The following is an 18,244-nucleotide window of genomic DNA, read 5'->3' as shown; positions in this document are numbered from 1 at the left end:
ATGCAGTTATTTGTAGCTTCCCCAAAGCCACATTCTATAGCTCTAGAATATATTGCAAACAGGTTTCCAAATAAGAAGTTTGTGAGAGTAAAGAAATTTGTCACTTTTTGAAATACAGGAGAGCCTCTCCTGTAGTGCATAACTCTGTACATCTCCTTTTTCTCTAACTTGGCATGTTGACAAGAATGAAAATAAACTGAAACCATAGGTTTAGGTAGACTGGTATTATTAACTACCCTTTTCTTACAGGAAGATTGACTTGATTGATTAAATAAAGGCAGCCAGCAAGGGTATCCCTGAGCTGTGTTGGACTTGGACTGTGCAGTATAAATGCCTCATTTCACTTGGCATGGTGTTGACTTGTCTGTCATTGTTCCCTTACCATTGTCCACCTTGTAGAAATAGCATAAAAATTCCATGTGACATAGATAATAATTGTAACTTTTCCTATTTTATAAGCAGTAGAGGAGTGTGTCTCGCAAAGTCACAGGATCGTAGAAATAGAAATGGAAAAGGTCATCCAGTCAACTTCCCTAACAATGTAAAATCCTTCCGTACAATGCATCTTTCAGTCCTTTGTCTGATTTAATTTTAAGTACTTAATGTAATGTGGCTTTTATCACTTCCTGTTGGAAACTAGCTTTAGTGCTTTGTGCATCTTACTATGAGGAAGCTTTTCCTGGTAATTCTGATGTGTTTTCACTCCTCAGTATGCTGTATTAATCAAATAAATGCAGTATACATATAAATTACTTTAGTAAATAATATTTCTGTATTTTATAGAAAAAGCAGCAAAGCCTCCAATCTGTCATGCATGAAATCACATGTTTTCTGTGTCTTTATAAGGAATATTTCTTTGAATTTATCTTAAATATTCTAAGGAAAATTTATTAATACAGGAACTGGAGGCAGAAAGAGTCAAACTGATGGAAGAAGTGACATCTAACAAGAGGAAAATGCAGGAGCTTGAAGATAATCTGCTCTTCCGTCTAACCAGTACAGAGGGCTCTTTGGTTGAAGATGAGTCTCTGATAGAAGTCCTAAGAATCACTAAAACAACAGCAGAAGAGGTGAATTTTGAATACATTGCAGATACATTTTGTAATTGTAATTTAAAGATTATTTGTAGGCAGATTTTTTTTCTTGTTTTGTTTTTTTCCATTCAGAGCCACTATGTAATATCTGACTTCTTTACAAATAAATAGTAGAAACACTACAATTTTTTCTTCATAAAATGTTGCAAAATTAAACAATTACCTGGATACTGCTTTATATTCCAGGCATACTTTGCAGGTGTAAGTTTGAATCAAATCCCGTTGTGCTTGGTGTTTGAACACGTGAAGGCACAATGTCTGTGTTGAAATACCGACAGAGGGAAGCAAAGCTTGACTAAAAATACCATTGTCATCTTAATGACAATTTTTCTTTTTGCTTATGCAGTATAAATCACAAGTGACACGACTTAATCTTCATGGTCTTTTCCATTAATTTTAAGGTCAGTGAAAAATTAAGCATAGCAGCAGAGACAGAGGTGAAAATCAATACTGCACGTGAAGAGTATCGGCCTGTTGCTGGTCGTGGTAGCATCCTTTATTTCCTAATTGTGGAAATGAGCTTGGTTAATGTTATGTACCAAACATCCTTACGACAGTTCCTCGGCATTTTTGACCTGTCAGTGGAAAGATCTCAGAAATCTCAGATCACAGCAAAAAGGGTAGTATATGTAATCGAGCATCTCACCTATGAAGTCTTCAAGTACACAGTTCGAGGACTGTATGAAAATCACAGATTCCTGTTTACATTGCTTCTGGCACTGAAGATTGACTTGCAGGCCAAGAAGATTTCACACACTGAGTTTGAGACACTGATCAAAGGTAATTTCTCTAAAAATGTTCCTGTTTACATATGTCTGTGAACTGCCAAATTCAGATTTTGCAGTGCTTGCACTAACAATATGTTGTATGTAATGTTTTTACTGGTGAATGAAAGCATATATAACCCAAGAAGGAATTAAGAGACAAATTTTCCCAAACAAGAGCAATATAGATTATTTATTATCAAAATAATGCTCAGATGAGGATATTTAACTGTTTTACATTGTGAAACAGAAAAAAAATGTCCATTACTTTGTAAGAGACCCTATGGTTTTCTCCTGTGTGCCTCTTTTTTGAGTTGCAACATGCCTATGTCTGTGAGCTTGGAGACAGTCAGCAAAATCTCTTTTGATGGCTGGTGAGCAGGCATGTGAATGCATGAGGATTTTGTATTATGTTTTAAGTGTCAGTATAAAAAAAGTAGAAATCTGTTACATGCTGTAAAACATTGTTATATTGCATTGCATTATGCCACCACTGCATGCCACTACTCAGACACAATGAGAAAGAAAAATTTTAGTAAAGTTTATAAAATTTGGTGGTGATGGACCCCACTGCCTCCAAGATATGTTAAGTACCATCAGGTACCAAGATAAGATAAGTACATCCAAATATCTGAGTTTGCTTTGCAAACACTGGTTTAGTGTCCAGCTGTGACTCAGCTGTGTTGGAGGTGCAAATGGGCATGGTGTTGGAGGTGCAAATGAGCATGATGCTGGAGTTGAGCAAAGAGGCTGTTGAAGTTGCACAGTCCTGGAAATTAATGCACCATGTACTTTCTTATTCTGTAGTCTAGATGAAGGGAGATTGGACTAACCATAGGTCCTTTCTATATCTGGTCTGAGGACTTGGGTTTCAGTATCCTTTTAGGCAGGCAAATTTTGTTCCAGCTCTACAGATGGAGAAAAAGCAGCACAAAAATTACTGGGATATCAGCTTTGGGAAGCACTGAGACCACTTCCCCAACAGGTCTTTGTTAAATGACTCTTCCATGCAATTTCTAGGTCTCCATGTCCTGGTTTACAAAGATTTTTGCTCCCTAAATTATAGAAATAAATATTTTTTATTACTTGTCATTTTTATGTTTAACAGTAGTTGTTCTCCTCTATAATGCTTTTCATTTTGCAGGAGGTGCCAGTTTGGATCTGAAATCTGTGGAACCAAAACCAAAAAAGTGGATCCTTGACATGACATGGCTCAATCTTGTGCAGTTATCTACCTTGTACCCTTTTACTCAACTTCTGGTGCAAGTTGTTAGGAATGAGAAGTCTTGGAAAGCTTGGTTTGATGAAGAAGCACCTGAAAAAGCTGTTATTCCTGATGGGTACGACAGCTTACTGGATCAATTCCATAAACTGCTCCTTGTCCGTAGCTGGTGCCCTGATCATACCGTTGCTCAAGTAAGATATGCTTTCATACAATGGTTATTCCATGTGGCATCTCCTGTAGAACTGCTAGTTCCAAACTTATGTTCTCTGAATTTGTTTTTATCATAATATTTGTTGCAGAGTGAGCCATTTTGAAAATTAGATATTGAAATAATAATATTAATTATTATTAATTTATTTAATTGCAATGAGTTACAAAGGGCATTGCAAAACATGAAATAAATTGTGTTGGAACTGTAAGAATACCATTTTTTTTGTGTGGTGCTTCTAATGTGGAGTCATGAAATTTGTAAAGCAGTTGCATTCGTCCAGTGAATCAGAAGATACACTTTGATGACAGGTGCACTAAAATAACAGATAAACTGTTTACTTGTTCTCCACGCTGAGGAAGTAATAATTAAGACTGTCTCATGGCAGATATCGTAAAAGAAACTGCAATAGACTAGCAGTTTCTCCACAGCCTGTGATATTTGGATTTTTCTTCTCTATGTAGGTCTAAAAGAGATGTATGAGCCTTTGAATATCCTCTTTTCACTTTTTTTGTCTTTAGCTACACTGGAAAGTAGTACTTCTGATTTTCTGCATATCTCAACTTTACATGTTACATGTTGTGATAGCATCTGTGTTGTGTTTAGGGGACACCAATTTTTCATGGACCTCTTTTTCAACAGACCCCTCCATCCTTTTTCCTTTACTTCTCTTCAGCTGGTAAATAAGAGAGAAGTATGGAAGCTCCATTTGCCACAAATTAAACAGACCAAAATAATAAAGCTGCTACTGCTCATTTATCAACACTCTTACTGTCTTGCACAACAATCTTTGAGAAAGACTGTCTCTGAACAGTGTTTCAAAACCTGTAATTATTTTAATTTTTGAGGAAAGAGGGGATCCTTATTGTTATCTTCTTTATCTCTTCTTTCCCTACTGTCTCTCCCCAAGTGTTACAAAATTTTACCTCTCTGCTAGGGCAGAAGTTACACTTAATAGTGGATGATTGAGTTATTTTTTTCTGGAATGGGCATCTTCCTCAGTCCACCTTGTTCCTGGGTTATTCTCCATAATACATGCCTCAGAATCTGTGCTTGTAGTTTACACAGTTGGAAACTCATGTCAGTCAAAAATGGGTTTTATAAACCAGGATAGCTTTAGAAGTCCTTTTAGAAAATGTCTGTGAAAAGAGGACAATAGAGGCATAGGGAAGCTTTGACCTTTAAGGATAAAGTCTGAGCTGTGTTTATGTTTTGTAGAAATAGATATTCTGTGTAAGAGACTTGAATTGGATAACCACTGGACAGGAGAATTTGTTTGAAGTTCCAACAAATATATGGAAGTTTGTAACTGGGTCAGATGAAAGATCTGTCTAATCTGCTATACTGTAGAGACAGTGTCAACAATACATGCTTAGAGGAGCTGAGAATGGGGCTGATAATAGAGAAACTCTTTTGTTTGGCTCTCCACCAAGCTTTAGCAGTCAGTAATTTAGGGGCAATATCTGGGCTGTCCTCGGAGCCTACAGTATATCTATTCTGCATGGATTTCTTTAGTTCTTTTTAAAAAAACATTTAGCCTCCTCTAGCAACAATGTTCACAGGATGGCTGTTGTGTGAGCAGAATTCTTTCTTTTCTTTGTTTGAAGTTTGTTATCTGAGAATTTCAATAGTTGCCTCCTGTGGACTGTAACTTTTGTTACACCAAAGTTGAAAATGAAAGTTTAGAAAGTCATTGCCTTCCAGTGTAGGTATTGGTAAATTCCACATCAGTGATTAATGCTAAATAAAAAAATAAAAGGTATATATTTCTGGTAACTTCTTTTTTTTTTAGGCTCGACACTACATTGCAGAATCTCTTGGAGGGAAATATGCGGAAGGATTTATTCTTGAAATGGAAGCAATGTGGACAGAAAGTGACTGTCGAAGACCTTTGACGTGCTTTTTATCAATGGGGTCTGACCCCACTGAAAATATAGAACGTCTTGCAAAATCAAAGGTATCCTCCTAAACTGAGTTTGCTAGAGCTGATAAAGACATTTAAAGCTATCCTTTGAACTAGAAATGGTATTTCCACATGTTAGAGAAGTTCGAATGATGATCTTTATATTCATATCAGTGTTTCCTGGAAGTTAATTTTGGACCAGTAGCCAGAATGCATTTACTGAGGAAATGGAAATGTTACATTCTTGCTTCTTCCTGTTGTTTGATTCCAATGAGCCCTCTGTCTTTATCCAGCAGACTATGATAGTCCGTTACTTAGTGAAAGTACTTAGCTATAAGAACAAAGGGGTACTTGTGGTTTACACTGTGTCGCATTCACTGTAGGAACTGACAGTAATGACAATTACAGGAAGATACAGAAAAAATTCATAAATATGGTGACAAGAGAAGTTAATTTGGAGACCCTACCATTCAATCAGTTCATGTGATGGAGATGCTCAACATTTCTTACAGCACAGCATCGCTTTATGGCACTCCGCTTTATGTTCTATGATTTGCAATGTAGATGCAAGTATCATTTTCCCAATAAGTTTTTCACAGTAGATCTCCATAAATTTTCCTCCCTGTAAGAATGCATCTTCATTTAGAGGTGCAGGATTTTGGTATGCACTAAAAAAGACTTACTTGCGAAAGTGGGGAGCACCCACAAATCCCTTTAGCTTATTAATTAGAAAGTTTAGATGCTTGTTCTCTTTGAAAATCAGGACTTTCTTATTTTATTTGTCTGACTGTGATAAAAAGTGCTTAAATTTAGGACCTAACTCCCACTTAAGTGTTTAAACTTAGGAATCTTAAATCTGAAGTTGTCAATGTGATCCTTGTCCCCAAAAACCCTGCAGCCAGTTAGCCAGCCAATATACAGACACAGGGAGGGAGAAGGACAGCAGCTGGGTGAGCAGGATTTTTAGGTTTATTGAAAGCAATGCATTAGAAGAAAATTTTATTCCCATTCACAAAATATTTTGTCACCTTTTTCTAAGATACAAGAGAAATTTTGACTTTGTAGAAGTTTTGATATTAACTGCAAGAATATTTAAAGACTAGAAATGGGCAATTTTTTTTAGTCCCTTTTCAAGTCCAAGTAAACACATTAGGTGGTTGTGATTGGATTCCTGTTTTCATGGCCTGTAGTACGAATACAAATGGAGTGTCAGCTTTGTGATGATGTTTTCATTCACCTGTTCAGCTCTTCAACGTGTGTATCCTGTGAAATGGACTCCTAGATAGGTACTTATGCTGTCTCCAGTAGGAGTTAGTTTCTGTAATCAATAAAGAGTGGCTTCTTCGAAAGCAATTCGGAGCACACAATTGAAACTTAACTCTGACTTGTATCGGGGAGTTGAGTATTTCTATCCCATTGACCATGTAAGTGGATGAGGGACACTAACCTCCTAATAGAGTTACTTGAAGTCAGTTGGTCACTTAGAGTCACTCTTGCAAGGAGTGGAACAAAATGCTCTCCCATTCTGTCAAACCTTAAGCATGACCTTAGCCTGTGTGGGGAAGTGCTGGTAGGTAGAAGGTGCTCTATACTTGTGACTGTTAAAAGACAGCAGTTTTTGCTGTCATTAATATTGTTATATGAACGTATATTGCAGTGGGCAGTTTTAATATGTTCTCATGCTTTAAGGAAACATCTATTGAATAATAGAAAGTGAGGTTGCAAAAGAGCGAAAGGGATTGCCTAGTTTATTCACACGTGGTTTATGAACAAGGCAACATCAGCTAGGCTGTCATGACCTGAAGTTCAACTGTAATGTCAATTGTAAATGTAAAGTTAACTGTAATGTATAACTGTAAAGTTTTGTCTGATCTCTTGAAGTAAAGATCTTACCATACAGCATATAGAAACCTTCCAAATTTACAAAAGCCATCCAGATTCTGCAAATCAAATTACAAACACAAATCTTTTTTTTAAGTAAAAATGTATATTAATGTTGTGGGACTGGAGGAGCACTTCAGTAGTTCTCTAGCTTTTGAAAAATGTATCTAGAAATCATTTACAGTTTTCAGAAACATTTGCAAGAGGGCTTTGTGTTTATTTGGTAGTTTGTCAACAAATTGTACTTAGGTCCTGTCTTTTTCTGGTCTTTCTCTGCTTTTTTTCCAGAATAAATCTTTGACTTAACATAGGCTAGATGCACCAACGATCTGATCTTGGTATATATGTGATTCTGTACCACTAAAGTATCCTATTTATTGTTCTTTTTTTAAACTCTTAATGATAGAAAACTTCCAAAAGACACACTGGTCCTATTTTTCAGTGATTTCCCTTTTACAGGCATGATCTGTAGTCTTAAAATGGATTGTCAGTACTGATGGTACCTCTAAGTATGATATTAACAATATAAATCAATTATCTGCAGCTGGAAATGTTCAAATTTGTGACCAGAATTTGTTTTTCACTCTAAAATTTAGTTGTACAGATGGCCTTCTACTCAAAGAAATGGAAACAGTATCTGTGACTACTGAGCTATATAAACTTGTTTATAAACCAAGAAAGCTCTATCTTAAAACTAGTTGGATTTCTGCCCCCTTTATTTTCACTGGAAGATGGGCTGAGAATATAGCATTCTGAATTAAAATAAAGTTCATTATGCCTAGCACTGACTTCATTAAAAACAGATATTTTTATTATTATAGAGATAGTTTCTTCTTTCAGGGAATGATGCGCAGAACTTTCAACAGAACTGTCAGGGCCACTGTAGCGACTAAAATGATAGTATTTCATCTGGATAGCCATGTATTAAGATGACCCAGATATATTGGTATCACTCACTATTGCGAGAAACATTCTGTACACAGACATTTTGATAGGGTTATTTCAGAAGGAGTAAAATGAGAACAATCCATAGTGAAAAATATTTTTGTCTTGTCTTGATGTTTCTATAACCTTTAACAATTGTACATTTGAGACGTAACATTGCTGAGAAGAGCAAATTATGAGCAGATGCTTTGTTAGGGAATAATGTACCAGCTGAATATTTATGCACTCTGCAGGGCTAGTCATAGTCTTTGTCTTATGGGAATGCTAGCTGTACTCAGATACATCTTAGAAAAGGTAAAGTTTTTGCTCCTCCAGTACATAACCAACTTCACAGGCTATTTAGCTTTGCTTCTTTTAGCTGCAATTTCAGGTTTTACTGACCTGAGAGCAGGATTTAACTGCTTTCTTGTCTTTGGCATTTTCTTCTCCTTAAATCTTTTGCCAGAATGTGGAGGATCATATACAGCAGCTGTATTGATACTGTTCAGTAAAATCAGGTCAGGGCCTGTTCTCTGACCCTAAGGCCAAATGACCCAGTACAGCTTGTGTCCATATGCTTAACCTTTTTCTCCTGCAAAAGTAGGGCAGCCTCATCGACGCTATTTAGGACTGGGTGACTTCCTTCTTTTTTGTTTCACAGTAGGAGTGTCCCAGTAGCAGGAAAACTTGAGATTAACCTTCGTGGCTCTCAGCCAGCTGAGGACAGGCCCAGATTTATGCAGCTCATCACTCACGGCATGAGGGTTACTCAGCTGTAGGTCTTGAACATGCAACTGTCCATGAAACTAAGTCTTTTCACCAATTCCCTTGCCCTCAACATGTATATAGAATAATGTGCTCAGCTGGGTTTGAGAATTCTGGTTTTCCCTGGTAGGAGTCAGGCAGCCAACCTAAGCCAGGGGACTACTAAGGATAGTAAGAACAGTAACCAAGAGGGCGTCTGCCTGCACCTTACTTACAGACTTGTATGGTCCTGATCTTAACCTAGTGAGCTTGTCTTTTTCAGATCCCCTTGTGAGAGCTTGTATCATCTTCTGTTTTTCTGAACAACTGGCTTTCTTATCCCATGGCTCCTGGAGGAAAGACTTCATAAATTTTCAGAATTCTTGTGTTTGCATTTATGAGCTTTGTCTTTTCTGAATCCAGAAAACTGACAGCTAGAAAACTGATTGCTAGCTAGAGCTAGCAGATCACCAAACTAGAATCCTCTGAATCAGTGACTCTACAGCTGCTGATTAACAATACAGGATATTTGCTAAGGAATGACTTAATGTGAACCCATCTTTCTGTCCTGCCTGCTTCCTTGACAGTTCTCTGTTAAATGAAATAAATATGTTCAGGCAGCAAAAAGACATCAAAATCGTTGGCTTTACTCTGTGCATTAATTATTATGTGGAGCCTTAATAACTGTCCATCTCAAGATAGTCCACATCATAGGAAAAAGAATAGTCAGGCAGCTGTGTTGCTGTGTGTATGTTCTGCTTTATTTGGGAAAGTGGGGAAAAGAAAGAGAAAATGTTTCAGTTGTCTTATCCCATTGACTTTGTCAGACCTGCAAAAAAAGATTATGTTCAGTGGGTGTAGTTTTCTTTCAGCAGGTGGAAGATAAGAGCAACTTGGATGGTTTTGCTTTTTTGTTTACTTTGTTTTAATATAATCAGTCTCCATTGATATTAGCAGTTTTCTTTGTGGCACAATGTCACTATACATGAACCTACAGAAGTAATACATCATGTGTATAATCATTCTAAAGAACTATATATAAAATAAATTTTCTTTTTTACTTCCAGAACATTCCATGTCGTGCCATTTCAATGGGTCAGGGCCAGGAAGTCCATGCAAGGCGCCTATTAAATCAGTGCATGCAAGATGGAGGATGGCTCCTTCTACAGAACTGCCACCTTGGCTTGGAGTTTCTTAATGAATTAACAGACACCATCGCAACAACAGAATCTATGAATGAAGGTTTCAGGACCTGGATCACTACAGAGGCTCACCCAGAGTTTCCTATTAATCTTTTACAGTTCTCTATCAAATTTACTAATGAACCCCCTCAAGGTAGGAAACCATGGGGGTTTTTTGAGTTTTGGGGCTTGCTGTTTTCCCCCCTCTCTGTATCACTATACTCTGTGCAGTCATAGAATCACAAAATGGTTTGGGTTGGAAGGGACCTTAAAGATCATCTAGTTCCAACCCCCCTCCCATGGGCAGGGACACCTTTCACTAGACCAGGTTGCTCAAAGCCCCATCCAACCTGGCCTTGAACACTGCCAGGGAGGGGGCATCCACACCTTCCCTGGGCAATCAGTTTTAGTTTTTATTCTCAGTTGTTTCATTAGCTAAATACAGCACTGTGTAAGTCAGTCTCGCGATGTGTAAAGCTTGACTCTTTTGGGAAGAAAATGGATTTTGTTTGGTTTTGTAACAGAAATTGACAGTGATTTTGTTTGTGTAGAACCTATGGAGAATGCCAGGTCAGTGGTCCTTTCTTAAGCTTAGTACACTCCATCACTCTTTTCTTTCTGTCCTATTGACCCCACCCAAGGATGCAGAGGGGGACCGATCCTGTGCTCTACTGAGTAAGGAAAAGGAAGGACTCTTCTGAACACCCAAACTCAACCTTCCAAGCTGCAGTATGTAGCTGTGGCTGTTGCGTCTTGTTATGTCATCTGGCACTGCTGACAGGAGACTGACCCCAGCATCTTTGTAATTGTCCTTCAAGTATTTGTGAGCTGCTACTGAATCACCCTTCAGCCTCTGTCACAGGCAAGACAGTTAATAACAACCCGTAGTGGATCTAAATACTGGGGTTTACTTAAGAACTTATGAGATTAGGTCTTTTATGTACTTGCTTGTTTTACATACTTAGTCTCTCATGCTTCCAGCCTCCAGTCTTGCATTCAGTTCGTCTTGACTTCCCTTGCTGTTGGAGAGATTGCTGCTGGTCCAGGAAGGATAGGCAGAAAGTCATGTTGGTTTCATGCTGTGCAGCTACTTGCAGCTACCAGTCTTGGACATTATGGGCCTTGGTCCCAGGGCATCCCCCTGGGATTTGCCTCTGTGCATCTAAGCCCTCAGTTTTCCTAACCTAAGTGGTCTATGTGCAGCACAGTGTGACCAGCATCCTAATTGGCAGTTCTGAATCATGTTTCTGTATTAATTGGAGGATTCATGTTGTTTCACTTTTTGCAGCCTGTACCATTCGCAGCTAGCAAGTAGCAGGTTTGTCCTCTAGAGTTCAAAATTTCAGTTTTGGACAGCCACCATCCCTCATATGTGCCCACAACTATGTGCTGCCTTTCAGTATTCACAGTTTATGCTGGTTTTTGCATACCACAGCCTCCTCTTCAACAGACTAAACAAACTCAGCCTTCTCATACATCATGTACTCTCAGTATCTGACCACCTTTATTGCTCCAACCAGTTTCTCCACCCCTCCCTTGTGTGCCAAATGTGGACAATATATCTGAGGGGAAGCCTGATCAATGCTAAGTGGAAAGTGATAAGAATTTCCTTCAGTCTGCTGGCTGTGCTTCTTCTAAGGTAGTCCACTATCTGGGTTGCCTTAGTTGCAAGAAGAGTGCAATTTTGGCTTATAGTCAACCTGGCATCTGCAATAACCCTGAGGTGCTTACCAGAAGATTTCAACTAGCAGATCGCAGCTTGTACAAATGCATGGGGTTATTGTGCTACAGGTGCAGAACTTTGCACTTCTCCTTGTTGAACTTAATGCAGGTTTTGTTGGCCAAGTCTTCATCTCTCTCTAGATCCCTCTGGACTGATGCTCTGCCATTTAGTATGTCAGCCACACTCTCTAATTTATTATTGTCTGCAAATTTGTTGGGGTTGCCTTTTGTCTCCTTATCCAAACCACTGATAAAGATATTGAACAGTATCTGTCCCTGGTGTACTTTGCTTTTTTTTCTGGCTGCTAGGATATCTTAAGCCATTGATTACTTATTACTCTTTGAGCCTAGTAATCAACCTGCTACCCTTCTACAATAAGATGATTGGTTTACTGGATGAGAGGAGAGCATAGGGTGTTGTTTATCTTGACTTGAAGAAGGCTTTTGACAAAACCCCCCCTATACATCCTTATAGACATACTGATGAAGTAGGCATTACAGAAGTGGGCAGTGAGGTGGACTGAAAATTGTGTGAACTCCCAGGCTCAAAGTGTTGCGGTCAGCTGCACAAATCCAGCTGAAGAGCAGTCACCCGTGATGTACCCCAGGGGTCAATACTGAGGCCAGCAGTGGTTAAAATTTCACTAATGACCTGAATGATAGGACACCCTCAGCAAGTTTATAGTTGATAGAAAGTGGGAAGAACAGGCTGTTACACCAGCAGGTCATGTTGTTGTTCAGTGGGAGATTCACAGGCTGGAGAAATGGTCTGACAGGAGTCTGCTGAACTTCAACATACGGAAATGCAAAGTACTCCCCCTGGGGAGAAAGAACCTCATGCATCCATACATGATTGGGCTGACCAGCTGTAAAGCAGCTTTGCAGAAAAGGACCTGGGGTTCCTGATGGAAATCAAGTGGAACATGAGCCAGCAATATGCCCTTGGAGCAAATATGGCCTGCAACACACTCAGCTACATTAGGAAGATCATTTCCAGTGGGTTGAGAGAGGTGATTCTTTATTCAGCCATGATGAAAGCACATTTGGAGGGGTGTGTCCAGGTCTGACCTCCCCAGTGCAAGGAAAACATGGACAGAGCGAGTCCAGTGAGAGGCCACAAAGATGCTGAAGGGATTGGAGAGCATGACATATGAGGAGAGGCCGAGAGAGCTGTGATTGTTTAACCTTGAGGAGAGAAGGGGTATCTTATCAATGCATATAAATATGTGATGGGAGTGAGTAAAGAAAACAGCAAGACTTTTCTCAGTGGTGCTAAGTGACAGAAAGAGAGGTGATGGACACAAATGGAAATCCAGGAAATTCCACTTCAGCATCAGAAAAACTTAACCCACTGTGACGGTGGTCAAATACTGAAGCAGCTTGTTCACTGAGTTTGTAGACTCCTTCCCCAAAGCCCACATGGACAAGGCATTGAGCAACCAGCTCTAGTTGACCCTGCTTTGAGAAGACGTGTTGCGCAAGGTGACCTCCAGAGGTCCCTTCCAGTCTCAACTATTTGGTGTTATTCTGTGTGATATGAAAACATCCAACTTTTCTAAGTAGTCTCTAACCTGTTGCTCTCCTGCTGTTGAATGTCTCTCTCTTACCCAAACTATGCTGCTTCTTGCAGACATCCTTTATATGTTCATAGAAGCAAGTTACTACCCTGCCTTCTATCTACTCATTATGTATGACGAGGGAAGGTTACTTTGTGTTTTGGACTATGGCAGAAAGAAATTCTCAAGCCTGACACTTATTTTGTCTTTTAATTCCCTCATCTTTAACTAACTGTGTAATGCATTAACTTGCCCTTCATTTATATATATGTGTTGCCACTGATTTCAGTTAATGAAGTCAGTAAGAGCTGAGAATTTTTATCCAAGGTCGTATTTAATGCCTCAGTCATTTAAATCTCTTATTTCAGTATTCATTTTCCTTTGAACATTAGTAAGACGTCTACAAAATGTCTGATCTTGTGAAAGACATCCAGTTTCAGTGTATATACTCCACTCTCAAGAGCAGTTAGTCAGTCTGCTGTTAAAAATTTCTTACTGCTTTCTCTTCTCCTCCCCCCTTTTTAATTCAGTGCTCAGCATCTTTTTATTGTACTGTGACTCCTCCTTATCATTCAAATGATAACACCCTATAGCTCCAAGAGGCTATTTTATAAATCAGGTTATAGCCAATTTACAACTTGCATTTAGTAATAGAAATATGCCTGGTGTAACAATTTAAGTCAGGATTAAATAGAAACAGTTTTAGTTTTCTGATACTGTCCTGCCACATTGGTCGCACAATGTGATAAGGCACTTTGATTACTTTGTCTTGATTTTGGAACTCTCTTATAATACCCTTATAATATTTTGAAAAGCTATTTGATTGAATATTGTTCTACAGGATCTTTGTGAAGTAGAAAAGATGCAAAAGGGCTTTTATTGTGACATAGGAAGTATGATGGCTTGGACAGTTTATTAACTGCACTTGAAATCTGTCTTTTTAGACTTGCTTTAAGCTGATTAGGTGGAAGATACCATAAGAGGGACCTGGTGTCAGTAACTCATGCTCGGTATTGTCTGCCAAAGTCAGACGATGCTTCAGTAGCACTGCCTGAGAGCATCTGGAAGTAGTGGGGCTTACGTGTTCCATGGAAGCTGAGATTGTATCAGTATTATCTGCCTAAAGCTATTCCTGGGATATGAAATGTCAGTGCTCAAACTAGCCTCCCCAAGTATTAGTATTTCCACTATGAATTTAGGTTCTCGTCTCATCAGCTTGGTGCCCATATGCCAGTTTGAGAAGCTGTATACAGAATTTTGAGATTGTTATAGGAATGAAATCTAAATAAAATTGTCTTCGGTAGAACTAAAATCTCATTTTATATGTAAATACTGAAACATAAACTCTTGGATATTCAGTGCTATATTTCATATGATGTTAGGTGTCTTTTTGATTGCCATATAGTTGCTGAATAGTTATGTTTACATTTCACTTTTTATTGGTAACATTTAGAACATGATTACTTAATTGTAATTCCTTCCAGACTCCTGAACTTAATTTGGTGTGTCATCTACCTGAAACAAAAAGTAATTGAAGTTTTTCTGCTATGGCCAGCTGAACAGATAATTTATTCAAAGAGATTATATGAAGCTATAAATAAGATGGTACTGTAAATTGGAATAGAGAATTTTGCATAACAGAAGCTGGACTTAGGGTTCCATACATTTTTTTGCTCATATATTACATTTTTGTACTTATTTTCTAGGTGTGAAAGCTGGCTTAAAACGAACATACTCAGCTGTTACTCAGGATCACTTGGAAGTGAGCAACATGCCACAGTGGAAACCATTGCTATATGCTGTAGCATTTCTTCACACAACTGTTCAGGTTTAAAAATATATTTCTTTTCTTCTGTCATAAAGCCATGTTTCATTTATTAATGCATGATGTTATTAAATGAAAAACATGTTTAAATGGAAATCCCATGTTAGTAAATTAATACAAATAAAATAAGAAAAAAACAACACACCTTTATTACTGCAACTGTTTTAGAACTTAGAACTCTGCTAATGTTGATCTTGTACCTCCAACAGGGATGGTATTTCAGAGGAAAATAGGACGGTCAACCATGATCAATTAATGTACTCTTCTGTTAAAGTCTTTGGGCATAGATGTGTGATCTGTCTTTCAACTAACTGTTTTTTTACTAATATTTTAAATCACAAAAGCACATTAAAGTAATTTACAGCTTGGGTTGAAAAACCATAGTCTTAAAACTGCTGCTTTCACAATGAGAAGGGCTAAGACGGTGAATATAAATCCTTCCTGCACTGAAACCTATAAGAGGAAATGAAGGTTGAAGATTATTTTGGGTCTTGCCTTTCAGGAGTTCCATTAAAGGAAGTGCTTTATGGATTAACCAAAACTTTTCATCATTCTATTCATAGATTTTGCAGTATCTTTAGTTTATATTTGGTGCAGAGTTAATTTAACTCTGTGGCATCCATGCAATGGTACACTGTGGTCCAATGGAAGCCTGTGGTATGCTTTTCTTTGGCCCATCACTTCTTCCTTGGTGGAAACTAAGAATGCTTAAATACCAGATATTGCCCTAAAAACTATATACGGTCAGCTGCACCTGTAAATGATGCAGTAAGAAGCAGCTTTTGCTACTTGCATCTGCAATATGCAGAAACATCAGTGGTACGAATATACCTAGTCTATAGGAGGACCATAGACAATGACCATGGCTGATGAGTTTGGACATCCTTTCCTAAAACTGTAGCTTCATTTTTGAAATTCAAAAAGTATAGTTCTAGACTCACAGATTCTCTGCACTTAAAAAGGAGGATTTTTTTGTTGTGAAAATATTAATTTCCTATTCTTTATTCGTATCTCTCTACTGATGATGATAGATGAAGATATATTTAACTACTAGATAATTAATCAAACATTTGGCCTTGCATGTGTTAAGAAAAGAATAATTTTTTTAAAGTTGGCGAAATACAGCCCCAGATGGACTACTGCATTCTTAGCATATTTCATGTATTCTTCTGCACTTAATGTTTACTTCACAATTACTATCAATCAGCCTTTTACCTTTAACTCTATCTATTTACAGGAAAGACGAAAGTTTGGTCCATTGGGCTGGAATATTCCTTATGAATTTAATCAGGCAGACTACGCAGCCAGCGTGCAATTTGTTCAGAATCATTTGGATGATATGGACATTAAACGTGGAGTGAACTGGAGCTGTGTTCGCTACATGCTTGGAGAAGTACAGTATGGTGGCCGTGTAACTGATGACCTTGACAAAGCACTGCTGAATACATATGCAAGAGTGTGGTTTGGAGAGCATATGTTTAGTGAAAAATTTTGTTTCTACAAAGATTATGTTATTCCAAAAGGGAAAACAGTTGAAGACTATCTCCAGTACATAGAGCAGTTGCCAGTTATTGATACACCTGAGGTAAAATACTTCAATATATTAAAAGGAGTTTTTATTAGATAAATAATTTAACCAGGTATATTTTCCAGAGCCATGAATGTATAGGTCAAGATTAGCAGGCAGACCATTATAGTGGGTATCTAGTGTAGATCTGCTGACCAGGAAGAGGTAGATGAGGCCTTCTTCAAGCTATTGGAAAAAGTCTCATATTCACAGGCTCTGGTCGTCATGGAGGAATTTAAGAACCCTAATTATCTGCTGGAAGGGTGATACAGCAGGGTTCAAGCAGTCTAGGAGATTTCTTGAGGCATTAATGACAACTTCCTGGCACATGTAACTGAGGACCCAACAAAGAAAGGCACTTGGCTGGACCTGATACTTATACGCAAGTTAAAACTGGTCAGGGATGTGAAATCTGGAGGGGGCCTTGACTGTAGTGACCAGTGGTGGAGTTCAGGATCCTAAAAGGAGGGAGCAGGGCAAAAAGCAGGACCACAGCCCTGGATTTCGGGAGAGCAGACTTCAACCCCTTCAGAGGTTTCTTGGAAGAATACCATGGGATATGGCCCATAGAGAAGAGGGATCCCGGAGAACTGGTTTGTATTCAGGGATCACCTCCCCCAACTCAAGAAAGATCCATCCTAAGAAGTAAGAAATCAAAGGCAGCAGGAGGATGGATGAACAAGAAGCTCCTAATTGAAATCAGACATAAAAAGGAAGTGTACAAGAGCTGGAAGCAGGGGCAGGTGACCCAACAAGAGTATAAAGCTACTGTCCAATCTTGCAGGGATAGGGTTAGGAAAGCAAGGCTAAAGTGGAGTTGAATCTGTCAAGGAATGTGAAGGGCAGCAAGAAAACATTTTACAAGTACGTAAACAGCAAAAAGACGACTAGGGAAAATGTGGGTCCATTGCTGAATGGGGCAGGAGAACTAGTAAGAAGTGATATCGAAAAGGCTCAATGCCTTCTTTGCCTTAGTCTTTACCAGTAAAACTGGCCTCCAGGAATCCCAGGCCCCTAAGACGAAAAGTCAAGAGCAAGGAACTTACCCCTGGTGGAAGAGGACCAGGTTAGGGAGCATTTAAACAAACTGGAGAAAATCCTCTTGCAAAGTGTTTCCAAACATATGAAGGACAAGCAGGTGACTGAGAGTAGCCAGCATGGATTTGTGAAGGAGAAATTATGCTTAACTAACCTGCTGGTGTTCTACAATGAGGTGATCAGCTTGATGGATGAGCAGAGAGCAGTGGATGTTTTTTACCTCAGCTTTAGCAAGGCCTTTGACACGACCTCCCATAACATCTTCATAGACAAGCTGACAAAGTATGGGCTAGATAAGTGTGCTGTGAGGTGGTTTGAAAACTGGCTAAATAACCGGCCCCAGAGGGTTGCGATCAGTGGTACAAAGTCCAGTTGGAGACAGGTCACTAGTGCTGTATGCCAGGGATCAATACTGGGGCCAATACTGTTTAACATCTTTGTTAATGACCTGGATGATGGGACAGAGTGCACCTTCAACAAGTTCACAGGAGGTACAAAACTGGAAGGAGTGGCTGATAGACCAGATGGTTGTGCTGCTATCCAGAGGGATCTGCACAGGCTGAAGAACTGGGCAGAGCAGAATCTCATGAAATTTGATAAGGGAAAATGCAA

General features: G+C 38.7%; 1 protein-coding gene across 1 annotated transcript in view; it reads left to right on the top strand.

Moving 5' to 3' along the window:
* Window positions 1-18,244, top strand: part of LOC137661472 (dynein axonemal heavy chain 5-like) — a 186,717-nt gene that overhangs the window by 135,436 nt on the left and 33,037 nt on the right. The window contains exons 65-71 of the mRNA XM_068397024.1: window positions 900-1,070; window positions 1,496-1,874; window positions 3,003-3,274; window positions 5,084-5,248; window positions 9,811-10,078; window positions 14,909-15,030; window positions 16,265-16,612. Coding sequence (XP_068253125.1) covers window positions 900-1,070; window positions 1,496-1,874; window positions 3,003-3,274; window positions 5,084-5,248; window positions 9,811-10,078; window positions 14,909-15,030; window positions 16,265-16,612 — 1,725 coding nt within the window. The remainder of the gene's footprint in view (window positions 1-899; window positions 1,071-1,495; window positions 1,875-3,002; window positions 3,275-5,083; window positions 5,249-9,810; window positions 10,079-14,908; window positions 15,031-16,264; window positions 16,613-18,244) is intronic.

This window comes from Nyctibius grandis, chromosome 3 (genome assembly GCF_013368605.1).
Source record: "Nyctibius grandis isolate bNycGra1 chromosome 3, bNycGra1.pri, whole genome shotgun sequence".
Taxonomy (NCBI): domain Eukaryota; kingdom Metazoa; phylum Chordata; class Aves; order Nyctibiiformes; family Nyctibiidae; genus Nyctibius; species Nyctibius grandis.
This window is presented reverse-complemented; position numbering and strand designations above follow the sequence as displayed.